At 28.8% G+C, this 21726-nt stretch overlaps 1 protein-coding gene across 2 annotated transcripts in view; it reads right to left on the bottom strand.

Moving 5' to 3' along the window:
• Positions 1-1155: 1155 nt before the first annotated feature.
• LOC142319238 (E3 ubiquitin-protein ligase PPP1R11) overlaps positions 1156-21726 on the bottom strand; it is a 30701-nt gene continuing 10130 nt past the window's right edge. The window contains exons 2-4 of one of the 2 annotated variants that reach the window (XM_075356280.1): positions 14437-14542; positions 10926-11015; positions 1156-6253 (exon numbers count right to left, since the gene is read on the bottom strand). In XM_075356280.1, the coding sequence (XP_075212395.1) occupies positions 6240-6253; positions 10926-11015; positions 14437-14542 (210 nt within the window). In that variant the 3' untranslated portion in view covers positions 1156-6239. Of the gene's footprint in view, positions 6254-10863; positions 11016-14436; positions 14543-21726 lie in introns of both variants that reach the window. The other variant, XM_075356279.1, reaches the window with a different exon arrangement.

Below are 21726 nucleotides of genomic sequence, written 5' to 3'. Positions count from 1 at the left end.
GAACTAAGATGTTCTAAGCAAATGTTTAGCCGAATGAAAACATGTTCAACAAGCTAAAATGAGAATATATAAAAAATGTTTACGTGTTTAATTCAGTGTGTTTACCTAGAAATGCGTAAAATAATAAAGAACAGCTAGCACCGGGCGATAATTTTGAATGAATGCAAGACAAAAAGTATACAGTACAAATACAAATGAATTCATAGTTATTTGGTCCAGCCATTTAAAAGTTAAATCTTTAAAATAGTGGAACTTGTTTATACTGACCGCTTCAGAGACTAAAGAAAAGTGTTCATTTTATATAAGTCACTGTAGTACAAAAAAATATAATAAAAAGATGTCTTTATACTACTGTCATCATTATCGTGCTTTTATGAATCGTGTTTCATTAATATCAAAATGTATAGTACAAAATAAACATTCGGATTATTTAATAATAGTAATTGTGGAATTCTCCAATATTATTGGCCGAGATCAAGAAAAGGTGATCACGTCAGATTGACTGTCACATTACACATACAATCATATTATAAATTGTACTGTATAATTTGTAATATTGAAGGTCCCCAGGTTTGAACCCTTACCGGGATTTAAACCTGGGGACTTCCTTAATGAAAGGCTGATACCTGATATGATCCTATTCCACCACAAAGATATATATATACTATTGGATGTTTTATAGCTAAGTTTATAGTTTTTACAACAACCTAATTGTGATAAACCATGGATGAAATCTCGGACAGTATGAGTAGTTAAGTTCTCAGTAATAATATATGCTAATGAAGCGAGAAGAAAATAAACCCGACCAGGCACACTGTGTAGTAAAAATCAGGCACACTGTGGATTTCCAACGGTACAACCCTAGTATTGGAATCATAATCGTTCACCTAATGGTAAATATGACTCGGTTTTGTGACACCCCTGATGATGTAAAATGATAAAAAATAAAAGGTAAAGAAGGAGACATTCTATCTCTTTTTCAAGTCGCTAGTTCATAACAAAAAGGAGCAAGAAAGATTACAAAAAAGAATTAACTTAAAATTTGAAAGTTAATTAGCTATAAAAATTTCAAAATTTTTATAAATGTATAAGATAAATAGAATAAAATTAAAACAGAAAATATGGTTAAATTAAGAAAAGATTTATAAACAGAAATATAAATAATTTGAACATAATATCTTTTATTGTAAGATTTTTACAACATAGAAAAAAGTCATAGGTAAGATATATAGTGTTATAATTCAATCACATATATATATATGAAAAAAAAAATTGTATATATATCGAATTATTTTATTTTAAAAACAATAATGTACAAAGCATGTTTTTAAAGTAAGGTCTGTTTTGAATTTGCCACCTATATATCTAATGTAAACAGAGAGTGCTTAGAGAGCTCAGTTACTTCAATTAATAATCAGCTGTTAGCAACAATAGTTTAGCTATTCTGTCATTAGTTGTTTATATTTATCAATCTATAATGAGCGCTACAATTTGTGAAGTAATAAAAGTATATTCATATTTTTAAGGTTTGTTTTTAATTCAAAATGGAGCTTACTTTAAAAACACGCCTGATAGTAATCATATTGTAAACAAACAGATTACATTTAATTAGAAGAAAATGACTTCCATGCGCTTCCTTGTAGCTTTTAAATAATTATCTAAAAAATATAAATACAGTTAAACCTTAGTAACTTGGACCTCATTAATATTGAAATTTTATTTTCCTTCCTACTCGTAAAGTGACTCTTCCTTAAAAAGAAAAATAATAAATAAAATAACTTAAATTTTTTAAAATCAGTTCGATTTAAACATGCCATATTTTTAATGATTAAGAACATTAACAATAGCGCAAAAAAATAACTTGGAATCTTTTTAAAACAAATATATCGATAATGAATTATAAAAATAAAAATATTCTTTGGCATTATTTTTTTGTATTTTTGCAGTAGTTAATATATGTGAAAATTAAATTAATAAATATTGATAGATAATTTGTTAAAATGAATGTTCCTTTCTTAATGAATTTGTGCTTCAGAAACATTTTAGATGTTAAGATTACTTCATTAATAATTGCTAAATTTGAACGTTGTAGTTGCAGGATTATAATAAGGTCCTAGGAAAAAATAATATAACTTATGGAAAAAGTGCACATCCTGTAACATTTTGAATATTAGAAAGCGAGCAATTAATGACAGTGTCACACAACCCTTCCCAGCCAAGCTTATTTGTGTTATATCATATTCACTCACTACCATGTTCCTGCCTGTCTTTTAGTCAGCATGTTATATTTTGGTGTCTTTTGGCCATCTGTTACATTTAATATCCTGTCCTGTTAGCGACTGTACTAAAATGTTTTTTTACTGTGCTTTCAACTACATTATTTTTATTAATTTTGATTATAGCTAAAAATAAATTAAAGATTCATTAAGGTTAGGTATTATAAGCTAAATAAATAAAGATTTGGCAAAAAGGACATGGCACTTGTCTTTCATTCTTGGAAAAATATGTTTTCAATGGTGGTGTAAGTCAACAAAAAGAGAATGCTTGCACAGTTGTCTCCGAGCTCTCAGAGGTGACAAAAACCTCTGTTTCATCTCTTGTACAAGTCGCAATGCAGCGCTCACTGGAACAAAGATACGCGATCAAGTTTTGTGTGAACCTTGGCAAGTCTACAGCAAAAACTTTTCCAACGGTTCAACAGGCTTTCAAGGATGAATGTTTATCACAAAGGCAAGTCTACAGATGGCACAAGGCATTTTTGGAAGGCTGTGAAGAGGTTGATGACGAAGTCCGTGCTGGATATCCATCAACCTCCTCAAATGATGAAAATATGATTCGTGTGAAAGAACTTTTGCAGACTATCAAATGAATATTTGTTTAATGGCCGACAAGTTAAATATTCTAAAAACTATTGTTCACGAGATTGTCACCAAGGATTTGGACATGAGAAAAGTGTACGTGAAACTTGTACCAAGAATTTTAACCGATGACCAAAAATCTCACACCAGTGAGATGACATGACAGCAGTGTGGTGTTCCTCCCACCACACTACTGTCATTGTGATTTCTGCTGCGTTGTTCAGTTTACACACTAATGTTTTTGCAATTTTTGTTATAAAAAACTGCGTTTACAGTATGTTTTCTTTCCTTAATGTAATTTATCTTGTTTTTTTGTAATGTTGTGTTTATGTAATATTTTCTTTTTCCAAATGTTATAAAAACATTGTGTTTTTATAATACGAGTTTTCTATCTTTACCATCTTTTTTTTTTGTGAATTTGTGTGCACTTGATTTGTTGTTTTCAATTTGTGTTTTAGGGATATTTTTTGTAGAAAGTAAACAGTTCAGACATGGCAGAAAATAATGCTTACGTGATTGATAATGAAGCAGCAGGATTATTAGATGAGTTAACATTAGACTCCGATTTCTCTGATGTTGAACATTTACATATTGTTATATTAGATGAGACTGATGATGAGGATGAATTTGGTAGTATAATGCATAATGATTCTGGTGATGTAGTAGACCTACAAGATGAAATATTTAAAATAGAATGACTGATTTATTTTCTGGGGATGCATTACAAGTCACTAATAGTAATAACGTGGGGTTTAAGTTTGCTGGCTTGGGCATAGATCCATGTTTTGAGATCTATCACATTAACAAAACCTTTTAAGCTAACTGTATACCTCCTTTTTCACACTAAAACATTTATTAATCGGTATTCTAGAATATTTACTATTTAACTTTGAAATATTATAAACATATCTTTGTTAGACATTAAAAAGTAAATTCAACTAACATGCTCGTTTCTGTACTTTTATTTTTTTAAAAAAACCAAGCAGATAGGGGTTACCTATATAACGAATACGTTTAAGGGTTACGCACTTCCTAAACAGGCCTTCCAGGATGCCTTCTCAGATTGGAAATCCTGCTGGCAAAGATTATCGATGCACAACAATATTTTGAAGAATTTTAATGTAGAGGTATTATTATGCAAATAAGTGTTTTTTTTTTTTTTACTTGTAGACTTGGTGATATCACTTTCTGGGCAAACCTTGTGTATATACATATTTTAAATACAATTAATTTGTATTTGTCATTAAAATTTTTCTTTTATTAGTCATTTAGGTAGTAATATTATTTTTTTGATATAGTGCCGCAATGCTCAAGTGTTATTAATAATACTTTGCTACTAGCACTGTGGTTTGATAATTCAGAAACTCATGACGAAAGAAATATAAAGAAATTATATCCTTCAAATGTTTTTTTTAATTTCTTTTAAAAGTTGTATTCTATCTATATACATGCAAAAATAGAAATCAAACATCTCCTTATACCATCTTTTTTTTAACTTCTGCATTTAAGTATTTAAATGTTCATGCATCAATCATTTTATAATCATTTAGTAAAAAACCAAGTTTCAAAGTCTACTTTATGATGCATTGGAAAATAATCTCCCTCCACAATTAAAAAAATTAAAAATTAAACCTGCTACACATTTTCTTTTGCTATCTTTTAATAAATTTGTATATACTGGTCATGTGTAGTTATTATATAAAAGAACCATATTTCTAATTTTATTACACAATGAGCTGTGTAAATAGGAATCAAATATGTTTTCCAATTGCTTCTCTAAATACCTATTTATTTAATTTAAAGTAGCACATTAAAGGGGTTGATTCTGAGTTTCTTTAAACAACAAAAATTGAAAAATTTAGACATAGAGAATGATAAATTTCTAGGAAGGGCTATTGCTGACTTCATAATTCTGAAGCATTCATAAACAGTATTTATAGTATAAATACTACTTGATTTCAGCAATTTCAAAACTTTGCTAGAAGTTTGCTTAAACATAACTTTGCTTAAAACCAATGTGAAAGTGTAGGTAAATCTTATGTTTTGAAAAATGTGTTATACAATGTTATATATTGTCAGTATGTACAACAGGAGAGAGGTGTAGTTTCTTAATGGTTGTATTTTTAAAAAAAGTCTAAGAATTATGTGTTATATCTAAAAATGTTATAAACTTGGGAATTTCTGTTTTAAAAAATGAAGCTATAGAAAAATAGTAGAAATTTTAAACATGCCACTATAATATTTGTAATTCATTCAAAATCAAAGAAACATTCCTCATTTACAAGATACCAATGGTGATATACTTAAAATGAACACTACATGTAGTCAGTTCAGTTACATCCAATTAACCAGAGTAGATCATTTATTACAAAATTTAATTAGTACCATTTATTTATTTGTTTTTCTGTATTTTATGTACACTTTTTTCTATTTTAGCGCTCAGGTATTCTATGAACTGTTTACATACTACAGGTAGAAAAATAATAAACTAATGTTTCACCATATAAAAAATTGTATATGCGGTTACACTAAAATAATCTCATCTATACAAATTAAGACTGAAATTACAATAATACAATTAATTGTACATTACAAAGTTAAAATTCTAGGGATTAAAAAACAAATTCTTTAGTATTGTGTGACCAAGGTTTAACTGTAATTATCCATAAATAAATTTTATAATTAATCAACAATTATATACATTTTACATTATTTTTGCAGGATATCAGTATCTTTAAATTTTATTTACAGCTGAGAGTATCACACGCTTTGGTGTTGTTTGATACCACAAAAAATGTTACACTATAATTAAAGGAACTGACAAATTTTGATTTATAAACAAGCGTAGTAATTTTTTACAACTAATCCAAAAGAAAAAATTAAATACAATCTAATTTTAACTATGTACAGCAATAAATTTCTATAACAGAAATATATACATATATCATAAAAACAATTAAAATCTGAAAAATAATTAAAATAAATATTATACTAAAAGGAATGACATTCACATAAATACATATAATTTTATTTTTATCAGCATAAAATGTAATTCAAATCACAAGAAAGTCCAAAAATGTAACAAAGTTAATTTAATAAACTAAAAGCACATTAAATTTGCTTTTTAAATTTGTAATTAAGATTACATCAAAATTTAAAGTTAAATTGTTTTTCTAAATCATGAAAAAAATTGTATACTGCCTAAATAAATAAATAAAAATAATTTTTTTTTTTTTAAATACAACAAAACAAAAAATTAATAAGATATAAATGTGTATGCTAATTAATACTTGTATTTGTGTGTTTTCACTATTAGCCGATACTTGTGTGCAGGATCCATGATATAAGTAGGATATATGACAACCGATTATTATATTATTGTCATGTTAAAAATCCTGCAAAAAAAAAAACTTATCACATAAAACGATAAAGTAAAAAATAATCACAACAAAATATAATAAAATCAAATAATAAACTACCTAATTTTTCCAAAAAAATATTTTGCGTTATATCTTTGTATTAACATACTAGTCAAAGGAATGAATGTAAACTTCATTGTGAATGTAATGTTGAACATAATTATCAGTTTATTAACAAATCAAGGATATTCTCATCTATTGAATTGGGAATAAATATATATATATATATATGTATATATTGGGGTTAAGGAAAGTTTCTTCATATTCTCCCAGTAAATGGCTTTAGGATCATATAACCTTGATAATATTAATCAAATCTGTCAGTACTTGATTTTGAAAACATGTCACTGAATAATTTTAGAAAGGTTATGATTATATTACATTAATTATTTAAAAGTTATTGTTCGTGAAAATAAGAAGAAATTCAATACATTTTGAAATTTTATTACAAAAAAGCAAGGTGAAGCTCTACAAACGGCAGCAAATCAAGGATTGACCACCAAGAAAGTGATGCCAAGAGTGTAATGGAATCAAAAAGGAATTGTTCATGATGAGCTGCTGCTGTTAAAACAACTGATACAAAACTTACTATCAAAAACTGCAGACATTACATCAAGCCACTGGGTGATCCCCCCAGTGGCTTACCTGCTATTGCGAGGGTGATCTTGCCATCCAAATCTTGTCATCAAAGATCAGCTGATTTCAAAGTCGAGAGTTCTAAGGTTTCAAATCCTACTAAAGGCGGTTATTTTTATACAGATTTGAATACTAGATCGTAGATATCGGTGTGCTTTGGTGATTGAATTTCAGTTAACCGCATATCTCATGAATGGTCGACTGAGACTGTACAAGACTCCTAAACTTCATTTACATTCATAAATGTCATCCTCATTCATCCTCTAAAGTAATACGTTATGGTGGTTCCAGAGGCTAAACAGAGTAAGATAGGAAAGGTGTCTGCCATCACAACACCAGAGCCCCCCACCCACTGGAAACTGAGAGAGCTTGACTGAGAAGTTCTGATGCATCCACCATATAATCCTGACTTTGCAGTCAGACTACCAGTTGCTTTCATCTTTAATTAACAGAACTCCTTAACGGTTTTTTGTCCAGAAAACAGAAGCTTTACAGCGATAATATTATGATTTTACCTCAAAAATTGCAAAAGATAGTCAATCAAAACAGCACTCATTTGGTTTAATAAACTTTATTAGAAAAAAAACACCTTATTTTACTTTTGCATTAAAATATGTATCGCTGTACTAAGAGATAATATAACATCGATTCATTTTTTATCTTGAATAGACATAACATTGTTAATCGCATAGAGAGAATTTTCATTAATGATGTATCTCTGTTGTCCTTAAAGCAAAATTTCTGAGTGCTTTATCGGATGACAAATTCTTATGAGATGACCAGTTTGTTTTGATTTGATGAATTTAATAAAACGCTAAGTTTGACATCATTAAATATTTAAAAATATTCTTGTTTGAAGCATACCATTTCTTGGTATTAGGCAGCTTCCTTTAAAAGTCAGATTAAGTTTCCAGATAAAAAAATGGACTGTCAGATCACTGCTTGATGCCCATAAGTAAAAATCATGTAAACTAATAATTACAAAATCTGAAGAGAATCCTCTTTGTTCTTAAAAAGAATGACAATATATATCTCCATCAAACCTAAACAACATAACTGTTTTTTGTGTATCTCAACACAATACTTTGGCTACTATATTTCCATTGCCGTTTAACAAACCAATTATATCTTCCCACAGATTTATTTAAAATACAAGAAAAAAGCTTTCTTCAAAATTAAATTAATTACTTATACTGTCGATAAATAATAGTAATTAAAACACTAAAAAAAATAAATTTCTACTCCATTATCTATATAAATATGTACTCCAATAATTTTCACTGACACCTTCTGAGTTGTAAATTAGTTGGTATTAATTTTTTTTTGCGTAGTATCCACATATTTATCTTCTTAATATTATCTAACGTGTTTTAATAATTAATATGGACTTTAATAATCTAATTTATATTTTATAATTAACTGTATATTTTGTAATGCCGCTCTGATTAAGGTTTTACCACAGTTTTCCTTGATCCATCCAGACAAATGCTTGGACATTTTCTTTTTGTAAAGCACATCTATCCGTTCAAGACTTGATCTATTTAATGTATCGTGTATCAATTACAGTAAAAGATAGCTTTATTTATTTATAATTAAAATACACAAGCGCCTTACTGCAGTTAGTTATAAAATAGATTTTTTTTTACCTGATATACATGTCTAATGAATTATAAATATTACTTTGATGCGTGATAAAAAACTAATTAAAAACCAATATCAATTGTTTTGGATTCAATAGAGAAAAATGGAATGAATGAATCTGAAACAATGTAAATGTTTTTAAGTATACAAGTTTGTTTTAAAAACCTCATTGATCAATCGATTGTAATTGAACCAGACTATTTTTTGTTAATAAATGATCGAAGAATGTCAGGAACTAACAAGTGAAATTTCAGTTATCAGTAGAACTATGCCACAACATCTCTCTCAAAGCCAAGAAAACTATCAACTTAAATGAATGTGATGTTGATTCAATAAAACAAATAAATAGGAATTTTAAAATAATAAGAATAATAATAATTACACAATATCAGAAACAATTACAAAAAAAAATTTAGTTTTTCCAGAAGTGTACAATCAATGATGTGGTAAAACATTTTAGGCACATTTTTTTAAAAAATTAACAATGAATGTAAATTTTTACAGGAAAGATATGATATAATTTTACATTTATTGTGTTTTTGTGTGTTATGCACAAACTGAAAATAACAAATAATGAAAATATTTTTTATTTAGAGAAAAGTTCAATTTCTCAAAGTTAAAAACTATTTTTTTTTCAATGTTCAGATTAAAGATTGGATAATAGAATTATTATAGGTATGAGTATGCAGGATCCAAGAATGGATGTTTATATAGCAACAAACTGGTTTATGGACCATATTTTCTAAAGGTACATTCAAAAACCAGAGGCAAAATTTATTCAAAGAACTCTCTATTATCATGATGGGGAATGTTAACAGTATTCCATTCAAATGAATAAAACCGTTCTGTGACATCAAGGAAAAATGATTAGCGTTAGATTAAAGAAATAAGATCATAATAATGAGATAAAATACCCATTAAGAGAATTATTTTACTGGTTAATGCTAACATCACTTGTGCCATTGTATGTTACAGCGGCACACAAAAATAAAATCATCATGATGTCAAATGATTTTATATATATAGTTAAATGATGTAAAAAATATGATCATACTTCTGAAAACATCTGATGTGTCCACAGTTTAAAAGCCTGAAAAAGACACTTCATAAATGGATTTCCAGCAGTCTGCAGTGTTTAGATGTATTTCTCATATAGATATGAACATTATGATAAAATATTTTTGGTACGTAAAACTCATCATTACAATCTTACAATCGGTATAAAAATGTAAAAAGGTGTTAAAAAGCAAGCTGACAAATCAAACATGGGAAAAAATTGTTAAACGAAGTCTTCTACCCTTAAAGTGAATTTATTAAACATCTATTACCTGTTGTAAGGTGCCGAATAGTTGTAGGTAACCTTAAAATGAGACACAAGTAACTCCCTAAAACAGCCTGTGATGTTTTCTCGAAAAAAAAAACAAAGATCCCACCCCAAGTTACCGCATAAAGCAATTTAATTTTCTGTTATCTTCCTTCCCTGGTCAAACGTATTGCTGCATTTCACCGTGCCAAACCCACTAAAACATAGTGACATTCTTAAAACAGGTCCTTCATTCTATTCACTGCAGGAGCTACATAAAACAATGAATATTTTTACTCTCAGAGAAAGCTATTCCGACTAGCATCTCTATATCTATATCTATATCTATTACCTGTTGTAAGGTGCCGAATAGTTGTAGGTAACCTTAAAATGAGACACAAGTAACTCCCTAAAACAGCCTGTGATGTTTTCTCGAAAAAAAAAACAAAGATCCCACCCAAGTTACCGCATAAAGCAATTTAATTTTCTGTTATCTTCCTTCCCTGGTCAAACGTATTGCTGCATTTCACCGTGCCAAACCCACTAAAACATAGTGACATTCTTAAAACAGGTCCTTCATTCTATTCACTGCAGGAGCTACATAAAACAATGAATATTTTTACTCTCAGAGAAAGCTATTCCGACTAGCATCTCTATATCTTGGCTGGTTTACATGTGTTGCACCTACAAGAAAGATAATCTAAAAGGTTGAGTTAATATAGACTTTCTATTGTGAAACAACTCATGTACGCAATTTAATTCTGCAGGGATTAAAATTAAAATATGAAATTACTTTAATTTACAAACTACCTTGATCAACAAAATAAATGCTACTTAGATAAAACATTTTTTTTTTTATATGAACGCACCAAAATCAAACAAATTTGGAAATATATGTATATATATATATATATATATAAAATCTCATCAAAAACAAATAGTTTATGTTCGCAATTGCACTTTGATGTAAATCTTTAGATAAAAAAAAATCACAATAAAATAATACCTATCCAGCAGGATTTTCAGGTGTAGGATTAGGATTGGTCGGTCTTTCACAAGATTTCTGACCTTTATGCCCCGTGCAATGGGCACACTCATCATCAGAATCTGAAGAAGAACTTTCACCAAATTCTCTAGGTTTTTTATATATACAACAACCTAAAAAAAAAAACACAACAGTGTGAAAAAAATGATTAAAAATATAAATAGTCAAAATAATATAAAAAAAAATGATGATACTTCTGAAAACTTATAAATGTGTCCATAGTTTAAAGGACACTTAGGAAAAAGACACTTCATAATAGTACTAGTTAATTACAGTTCAAAAATTGCACTGCACAAGTTCAATACATTATTTATAAAAAAATGTTAACTTAATAAAAAATAAATATACCGGGTGTCAATAAAATATGGAAACCCTTAAACGACTTTTTCAAACATCAAGCATAGAAAAATACAGCAACTGCTGTTACCTCAAAACTATTTTTTGATAGGAGACTGCTAGTCAAGAGTGTATTAGGCTACTTTTGAAACTGGTGTAACTACTTTGGAAACTGGTGTAAAACTACTAGTGCAATAGGCTACTTTTGATATTAGCGGTGAAAAATATTAAATGTCTTTCATTTTGGTTAGTGGTTATTACAGCCTTAAGTTTTTAATGTGATGCTTTTAATTTTTCAATGCCTTTTCAAATCACGTGTCATAACCCTATGCTCTTCAATTAAAACACTATGATCTTCAAGTACGGAATTGCTCTCCATTGGTGATTGTGGAGGTCTCTCATTTTGAGGTAGGAGCAGTTGCTTAATTTAATTTTTCTGCATTCTACTGTTTAAAAGTTATTTAGAGGTTCTCATACTTTATTAACACCAGGTATATACGTAATTAATTATAAAAACTTATGAACACATACAAATTTTGAGCTTAGTGTAAACTTACTGATTTATATAAAAAACTAATTGAATCCATATACCGATCATCAGTTATATCAGTTTTTACATCGTACTTCATCATTGTAGTTTTACATTAAAACTAATATATATCAGGTAAACTTGTTTATATATGAAAAATAAGCTTTTACGTTATTTGAATACTGTGATGAAAGAAAGCTTCTAGAGATGGAGAGTGCAAGAACAAGAAAGAGAGAACGATAGAAGACTATCAACAAGACAAATAAATATAAAAAGGTAAATTTGAGAAATAGTCACAAAAAGGAATAATGGAAAGAATTTTTGGAATACAGCATAAAGTTGGAAAATAACATAATAGTCAGGACAATAAATATTGTTTAGAAACCATTACACTTGAATGAGTAAGAGGATAACTCATCCTATTAAGCTACTATTATGTCAGAACAACCCAAGGCCTGAGGTGTAATTACAACAAAGTGTATGTGATAACAGTCAGAGTGTAAAAGTGAAGAGTCCATCATTAGCGTATTCATCACTGTGATAACAGTATTATTTTCTGTAGTCAAGTGTAAGCAGCTGTTCTGTGTATTCCTTGTAAACCGGGACAAGATCATTATTCATTATTTTCTCTGTAAATAGTAGAAGTAAATAATTCTTGTATAAGTTTATTATTATTGACTATGTAATCATTCCCGCTATCCTAATCGCTTAATTTTACATGGCAAAAAGTCAAGAATGCAGTATAAGGATGGCTTATACAATAAGATGAACAATTCTTTGTAATAAGAAAGCTTACAAAAAGGTTGGAAAAGTGCCTAAATGCAACCGGGGATTATCTTGAAAAGTATTAATTGCCATTTGTTGCAAACTTTATAGTAGAAACAGAATTATTGTTTGTGACATTCGACTTACGTATTCTATAAATAATAAGTTACTAAAGAGTAATTGTAAATATTTTAACAGGTATAATCATAATATCCTTTGTTGATCCTATAACATGTGACTGATGATGAATCCACAGAATCAAAACCGTGGATTTATTTATTTATTATATATTTATAGATTTAATTTATACTTTGGCGTATTCATAGATGGTTTTCATTAATCATATCACACAGGCAACACATTCAATTTATAGGCAGTTTACAAATTATTTTAATGGAAAAAAAAATTTTTTCAAAAGGAAAAATTATACATAGTGCTACCTCAAAATTGGGTTAACCTTTTTTTCAAATCCAGTAACTGCTTTACAATATGGCTTGTTGAATTTTAAAGTATATGATATAATAGTGGAAATCCTCTATTTTCCACCTTCATCAGCGAACTCCTATGTTTTCATCACTCGGTTATAAAATTGAAAACACGCTGCTTTCTTTTGAACATAAAATTCCATGAATATAAAAAAAATCTGCTTTTGTTATAACTCACTATTAACTAAAATATACTCATACAATCATAAATGTTTAAGTCATTTATCACGTATCAAATATTTGGAAATAATATTTAGTAATCAAATGACATGTGATGCAGATATTACAAATTATACAATAAATAAAAGAAAACGAGCCAATTAATGTCATAATGGATTATAAGAGTAAATGAATAAGAGGCAATAGTAAAATAGGATTAACAGTGTTTGAGCATAAATTTTCTGTATGATTTAGAGTAGAGAAGCTTAACCAAGAAAAATTTATCAAAATTGCAGTGTTGAAATGGAAACCCTTAAGAGAAGTTTTAGGAGACAATAAGCATTATTGATCTGGTTGGTACAGTATAAAAAATAAACATTCAATTATTTTTATAAGTAAAAAACACACAACTGTTAATAGGGTACCTGTTAAGAGGGTACTGTTAATGGTACCCATTAAGAGGGTTTGCAGTGTATATGAAAACATATATTTATATACGTTACATAAATATACAAAAAAAGTTTAGAAAAAATATTTAAATACTCAAAAACCAAATTATTTAATACAATAAAAAATAAGTTTACTATCATTTACTTATTATCGCTGTTTATTATCATTTCATAAGTTTATTATCTTCTACTAATTTTATATGAAACTTTTAATTATAATGTATCAACAATGTCAGCTTTTAGAAAAAAAAATCAGTTAACCAATTACAGAGACCCCTCACACCAGTAACTGAAAAAAGTTTGAAGATTTTGAAACATTTTGAATGTTTCATCAGACTGCTTAAATAATGAAATATTTGAAGATCTTTTTTTAAAGATTTTAATGCACTTAGGATCTTAGATAACAATCTTGCCCAAGATCCTACCAGATAATTTAATAAAGAAAAAACTTAAACAGTCAATTTATCAATTTTTCTTTTAATTTATTTATTTACATTTTTAACATTATACTATAATAGTATTAAAAATAATGTTCAATATAAACTAACAAAACTAACAGACATGCATGTATGATTTCATGAGTAATCCAGAATTATGAAATCACTAGCATTATTTCAGAAGGTAAAAATCTTTACTTTTGAAGATAATCTTTAATAATAATGTACTTTTCATAAAATAACAGGTAAGAAATTTTCGAAGTAATAAATATTAGCGAGACAAACTATTTCAGTCACTGAAGACAGCCAAACCAAATCATATATTACAAAATGACTGATCATTTTTATAGAATAATAATTTTAAAAATACTTACATTTTGATTTCTTTTTATTCATATGCTCGTTATCGACAGTGCCTTCACCCCACTGTACTTGTTTATCAGTTTTGGGCTTTTTTAGTTTTACACGAATAGTGCCCTCCTGAAATAAAATTTAAAAAAATAATGAATTAATTCTATTTAAATTTAATGGGTTAAATATAATCACTTACAACATCACTTATCAACATCATCACTTACAATCATTTCAGCATCCTCAAAAATAGCTATGTAACAGGAAAGAGATAGGACGTATTGTAAGTACATGAAGTGCACAAAAAAATATATAATACCTTAAAAAGAACACATTACCTATGTAGGGAGTCTTAATACTTAAAATTAAGGATCATTCTATAATACTTAAAATACTTAAATTACTTAAAATATTTAAATTAGAAAGTTAAAATGATAGTGTACTAAACTAATAATTTTAAATGTACAAAATAAATCAAAATAATTTATATAATATAATATAACAGTTTGTAATGATAGTATAAGCCTTAGATTTATGACACTCATCCTGTTATCACAAATAATCATAATCGTAATATTTTAATCGTAAATTGAAATGTTTAAACTTTTTGTGAATTTTTATAAGAAAAACCAGTGAAACATTATTATCAAAATTTATAAAGAATACTATAAATAAGGTTATGATATTCTTTGGTGAACTACATAGGCCTGTAATGATAATTTGTAATGTGACTGTCTATACCATTTGTCCTCAAAGTGGGCAATAACACCTCCTTGTGGACGTCCACCTTGTGGACGATAAAAAATGATTGTATTCAAACTACTTTGCAACCAAGAGGCTTAGAGACGAATAAAAAAAAAAAAATTATAGCTTGAATCCTCTACTTTTTGACAGTATACATCAGATTTCAAAAATCATCAAATTAAAAAAAAAAAAAAATCTGTAAGAAGAAAACTTTAAAAATTTGAAACTTTTTCTTCATGTTTGATCAAGCGCATGGGCGAAACAAAATTTTTTCAGTAAACAGCATTAAAATCGTTGAAAAGCTTAAGATTTTAGCTTTAATTTCTTTTTTTGTATGTCTCTATGATTTTTCTGAACCGAAATATTCTACTTTAAAGAGAAAAGACCACTTTTGTCTTTAATGCTGCATATCTCCCCATCTAAGCAATGTATTGATACAAATAAATATGGAAATTTACGGGTTTTGATCTAGCTTTAATGACAAATTGTGATGTCTTTAATGTAGCGTTGCAGTTTGAGGATTTTGTTCATTTTGTGCCGAGATATTGAAACCTTTAACGCTTGAGATTGTAACATGATCTTGAGTTAAGCTGAGAGCAGGGTGATATATGTTGCAATCTCAGTTTTTAAAGATTTCAATACCTTGGTACAAAATGAACAAAAGCCAAAAACTGCAACGCTACATTAAAGACCTCACAATTTGTCATTAAAGATACATCCAAACCCTTTAATTTCCATATTTATTTGTATAATATGCTGCTTACATCGGGAGATATGCAACATTAAAGACAAAAGTGGCCTTTTTTCTTTAAAGCAGAATAGTTCGGTTCAGAAAAATCATAGACATACAAAAAAAATTCATTTCCCCTATGCATTCGATCAAAGAATGTAAAACTTGCAAATTTTTTAAAACTTTTCTTCTTAGATTTTTTTTTTTATTTGATGATTTTTGAAATCTGAAGTGCACTGCCAAAAAGTAGAGTATTCAAGCTTTAATTTCTTTTTTGTCTATCTACACCCCTTGGTGGCAAAGTTAGAACAGTTTGAATACAATCATCTTTTATCACAATATATAGGTGTCCCTTTAATTTTTTGTACCGGTGCATAATGTAGCAGTAGTATGAAATAAATAATGCCAATTTATATTCTTTGTTATATAACCGCTTTACTAATGCAAGTTGAACCTTAATGTTCTGTGTAGCAGTCACCAAAGGTGTCAATTTGCCACCAAAATTTGCCACTGCAATATGTTATCAGAGCAGTTAATAAAATCAGAAGTAACTAACTAAATGACAGATTATTTAGTCAGCTTTATGTTGCCAATGATGAAGATTTCAACCGCTTGCCATTTCACACAGAAGCACACTGGCTATCAAAAGGTACTTGTCAAGACTCAATTATACAATCTGTTTGATTCTGTGATAAGAGTTCCTGGAAAACAAAGACACAGAGTTGTGCAACAACCTCATTACATCAAAGAATGATATTGCGTATTTGGCAACCTATATAAATTGTTTAATGATGTTCATCTCCAGCTTCAAGGCGACGACTTGAACTGGATTAAAACAAAAAAATGTTGTTGCTGCTTTGGTAGCCAAACTTCTATTACACAAGAGAAATATTGGCAGACGTTAATTTAATAAGTTCCCTAGTTTATCAGCAACAACAACGATAAACTTCAACGACGACGACGACTTGCTTGTTTACTGCCAACACTTGGAAGAACCTCCACGGTGATTTCAAACAATTCCAGGACATTTTAAATATGGACAGACCAGACTGGGTGTTGGATCCTTTTTCAAATGTCAACACAGCAAGATCATGCTGGTTAGAAGAACAACTTATACAACTGACAAGCAAAGAAATAAAAATAAAATTCAAGAATGGCTGCCAAGAATTTTGGCTGCAAAAGCCAATCTCACAACTGTACCCTGGATTATGGTAGAGTGTTCAACGATTTCTGACGGCATTCCCAACATTAATGCAAGTGCAATCTTTCAATTGAAAACTTTAATTACTGTATTTTTATACTGAATATGCTATCGCTATTGTTGATAAATAACTATATAGATACAATCGTAATTTTCTTGTAAACAATTTTAATAAAAATACTTCCAAATATGATTAAATATGTGTTTTAATTGCACTTATTTAAAAACACCAATTGTATTATTTTTAACAGATGGTAAGTTTAAACATTTTGGGGATGTTAGAACATTTTTTATTCTCAATGTGGGCGGTGGACGAAAACGTTTGAGAATCAATGGTCTTTACTATTATATAAAGAGGAAGAGGATTTTGTTTGTTCAGGATAATCAAAAAAACTACTCGATCAATTGCAACTAAATTTTTACCCGTTTCTTGGCATAACTGAGAAGGATTTTAGATATATTTCATCTTGAAAAAACTGTAACAAAAAAATATACATATAGTAGAGATTTGCCAGTTGAAGCACAAACTTTAATGAATTAAATTAATGAACTGCGAGTCTGTATCACTGTGTGTGCCGGGTTTGAACTGATTGATTCAAATCAATCGACCATTCGAATGAATAATATTACAAAAATAATAGAATTAAATTTAAGTTAAATAAAATAATAAGTACTATAAAAAAATGTCTGTTTAACAACAATGGACTTCCTGTAGGGATTGCGTGTGAGGCGATGAGGTGGTAGTAAAAAATATATAAAATTGACAAGAATTTTAGCTGACAAGGTATACAGTTTAAAATGCGAAAATTGCATTACAATATAGTGGTACGACTAACCGTTCTTTTTCGGAGCTAAAGAACATATTAATTGCATAACAAAGGGATGCAAAGACCGTTCCAATTTTGGTAAACATATTTTAGAATCTAAGCATAATTGTTATCCAGATAAATTCATAGAGATATTAGATTATTCTAATAATTTTTATAATACTATTGTAAAAATTCCACAAATATAATAACAAAAATAAATTAATTTAATGAACAAATTAGATTCGAAGACGATATTTTACATAAACAAATAACGAACAACAATTAATAAGTCGGCTAAACTTATTCCCCGCTCAACAGTAATCATAAAAATTGTGGCATTCTTACAAACCGTACGACTTTTACTTTAAATTTACAATTTTTAACTTACGACGATCAACTGTTATGATTCTAACAATTTTATGTATGCATTTTATAAGATCAATCCTCCTGAAAACGGTAGAATAGCCGAAAATGTTTGAGGGAATTAACTAATCTATCGGTAAGCTGATTTTAATATTATATTTAAATTAGATATATAATTTTCAAGTAAAATTTGACGAAAAAATCAACGATGAAAAATCAGACCTCATCTGTTTTTAAGATATTATTTTTATTCGTTTTTTTAGCCGCTGGGACCTTTTCTTCAGAGGATGAAATGAAATGACAATTTTGTAGCGTGTGAAAATGCCGTGCTTGATCGGGATTCAAACCCAGGACCTCCAATTTCAAGATATTAGCCATCAAAAAAGCTTACCGACTGAGAATGCTTTATAGGATAACTCTGTGACTTGAAAGGTATAAAAAAAACAGTTAAATTCGTGAAAATTTATTCATTAATTTTTCAACGGGAAAATAAACGATGATTTTATCTTAAAAATCTCTGAAAACATTTGAACTAAATCGTCATCATTCATATTATGCAACTAAATAACGTTTGAATTTAACCTTCTTCGAAACGTTTAACTCTTTTAATGTATCTCTTGATGCAATTTAATACATATAGACGGTTATAGTATAGTACGTTAGACGGTTCAGAACGTAACTGTTATAATACAGTTCTTTTGTTTTTGGGTTAGGAGGTAAACAAACGATTTGGTTTTGGAAGAAGCAACCAAAATTAAATAAACCAAAAAAAAATTATCATAAAAAATAAATATAAAAAATATAATGAAAAGAACAAAAATTAAAAAAATAACCAAGACCCAAAAAGTTAACTAAAAGTCATTTCACAACTAATGCAGTAGTTATCTACATCGAGGCTTCGTTGTTATTCATAGCTGTATATTTGAACATATGAAGTACGACTGATCACCCTGAAGAATTCCTACAAGATGAAACATTTTCCAATATCATTACATTTCAGGGAATTTACAGATCGGTTAAGGATCAGGATCAGAATCAGTGGAATGGCCATAACGTTTGCCAGATCTTATCTAACTGGATTTCTTCTGAGGACCGGTTAGTCTATTTTTTACAGGACCCCTCCAGCAGATATTGAAGAGCTGAACAACAGGATATCTGGTATGTGTCAGTTCCTTGCCTTTGATATTCTTGTAAATATAATCAAACCGTTTCAAGATAGATATGCTAAAGTCTAGGGGTTGAACACTTCTATTTTGAGCAGGCACGTGCTTTTAACATTATTAACAATAACAAACTAATATAATTTTTATTTATTAATGTTAGATGTAAAAATCTGATGTTGACACCACGTGACTTCCTTTTACGCCTATTAAATTACATATATACACATTTTTTGCTGCGCTTCATTTAAACTTATTTCATTTGAAAGTGGGATACGATCCAACAATTCTTTCATAAAATGCGCAGTTACACGATTCAATTGCGGTGAACACCACATTGCATCACGTTTTTATTTGTGGTGTCCGTATCAGTATTTCATATATTAATTCTGTTTCACGACGCTCAAATAGTTACACGGTGTAAGTGAGAACGTGTCGGATCCGTAACTTTTTTTAAAATTTAAATATATTGATTTATTAATAATTATTAACCTCTATAAGAAATTTTGAATAAAAATGAAAGTACATAAAATTTTATTTCACTAACAACGTCTGATTTTTAAAATATTTTTTTAATTTATTATAGTAAAACTTTTTACTACCAGAGGTTAATAATTATTATTAATAATTCAATGTGTTGAAATAAAAAAAAAGGTTAAAAAAATGAGAGATGAAGTCTGATTCGAACCGATGAGCCTTTCCCTTATAAGATCCAAATATTTCATTAATTAAAATTTCATTTGCCTGTAACTCTGGAACCGATTAAAATAAATACGACTTATAATATCGTTGAAAAGCTCTCGATGTGAGCTTATTACTGCAGTTAAGAAAAAAATTTTAAAATCCAGATTTGTTTTGAATTTTGGGCTTTTTTGAACACTTTAAGTTCAGTCGATTGCAATCAACAGGGGCCGTGCACAACTAGATGTTTCAGCAGTCCTAAATTCAAAATTTCAACATTATACTGCTAGTCGATTTTGAGTTATGCGAGATACATACGTACGTACGTAGAGACGTCACGCCGAAACTTGTCAAAATGGATTCAATGGATACTTCCATTGAAATCTGAAAACCGAAATTTTTCGCGATCACAATACTTCCTTTTCTTCGTACAAGGAAGTAAAAATAAAAATAAAAAAATTGTTTCCAAGAAGTAAAGCGACTTTTAGTTTTACCAGATTTATTTATTATCGGTCAAAATTAGGTAAAATTAACAAACACACTCAAGTCAGTAGGCTTTTTAATGCCTATCTTGAAAACAAATAAGAGATAACGATGCGCGTTTTTCACCGATGATTTTTTCCATAAAATTTTACATGGAAATTATCAGAATATGTCCGGAAACGCTTATGACCGACTATGCGCCATTTTGTATTTTTAACATAAAAATTATTTCTCAGGAACGGTTAATTGTATCGAGCTAAAATTTTATATATTGCTAGAGTACTTGAGGTTTACATGTACAAAAATAATGAAACTGATCTTTCAATTCATTTTAAAATGGCGGTCACATAAGTTTTTTAATTAATATCTTTTCAACCACCGGTTTAGTTTATTTCAATGTTATTACAAAAAAGTGTTAAGTGTTTCACGACAATGAAAATGACTTCTTATTTGGTGAAATCCGTTCATAAACAACAAAGTTATTGCGATTCTTTCTGTTATGTTTAATAAAGACTTTAGGAAAAGACCGCTAAAGACATTTGTATGGAGCGAGACATGGACAATGGGGTTTGAAGAGGAATGGAGGGCCAAAATTTTAGAAATGCGGTGCTACTGCAAATCGATGAAAATTCGACGGGTGGATGGAGTGGTCAATGAGGAGGTGTTAAGGAGGGTTGATGTGGCGAAGCCTGGTCTCTTAAAGAGACAAACGGGTCGGTCAATTGTTACGGCACGACGGGTTAATTAACACAATAACAGAACGTGCTGTGGAAGGGGAAAAACGCTAAAGATAGGCCAAGACTGTGGTGTATCTACCGGATTATGGGTTATGTGAATCGTGGAACTTAAATGGAGTTGAAGGGACTTGCGGATAAGTTGCAAACCAATCAGACTATAAACAACAGAAAATATAAATATTCAAGGTCAAAAGTAATAAAGTTTTTTTGGGGAGAAATCTTTCATATTAAGTTCTTCAACAAGCTTTCAAATATTTTTAAACAATCAAGATAATTAAATATTTTTAATAAAATATTAAAGAACCGGTTGGTTAATCAAATTAACCTTAAGCACCTGATTAAAGTATTGCAATAATTACAGTACCCAATTATTAATCGGTAAAAATTAATTAAAAATAATATAAA

The sequence above is a fragment of the Lycorma delicatula genome, chromosome 2, assembly GCF_047948215.1.
Source record: "Lycorma delicatula isolate Av1 chromosome 2, ASM4794821v1, whole genome shotgun sequence".
Classification (NCBI taxonomy): Eukaryota; Metazoa; Arthropoda; class Insecta; order Hemiptera; family Fulgoridae; genus Lycorma; species Lycorma delicatula.
The sequence above is the reverse complement of the archived record's forward strand: the minus strand, read 5'-3'. Positions and strand labels throughout refer to the sequence as shown.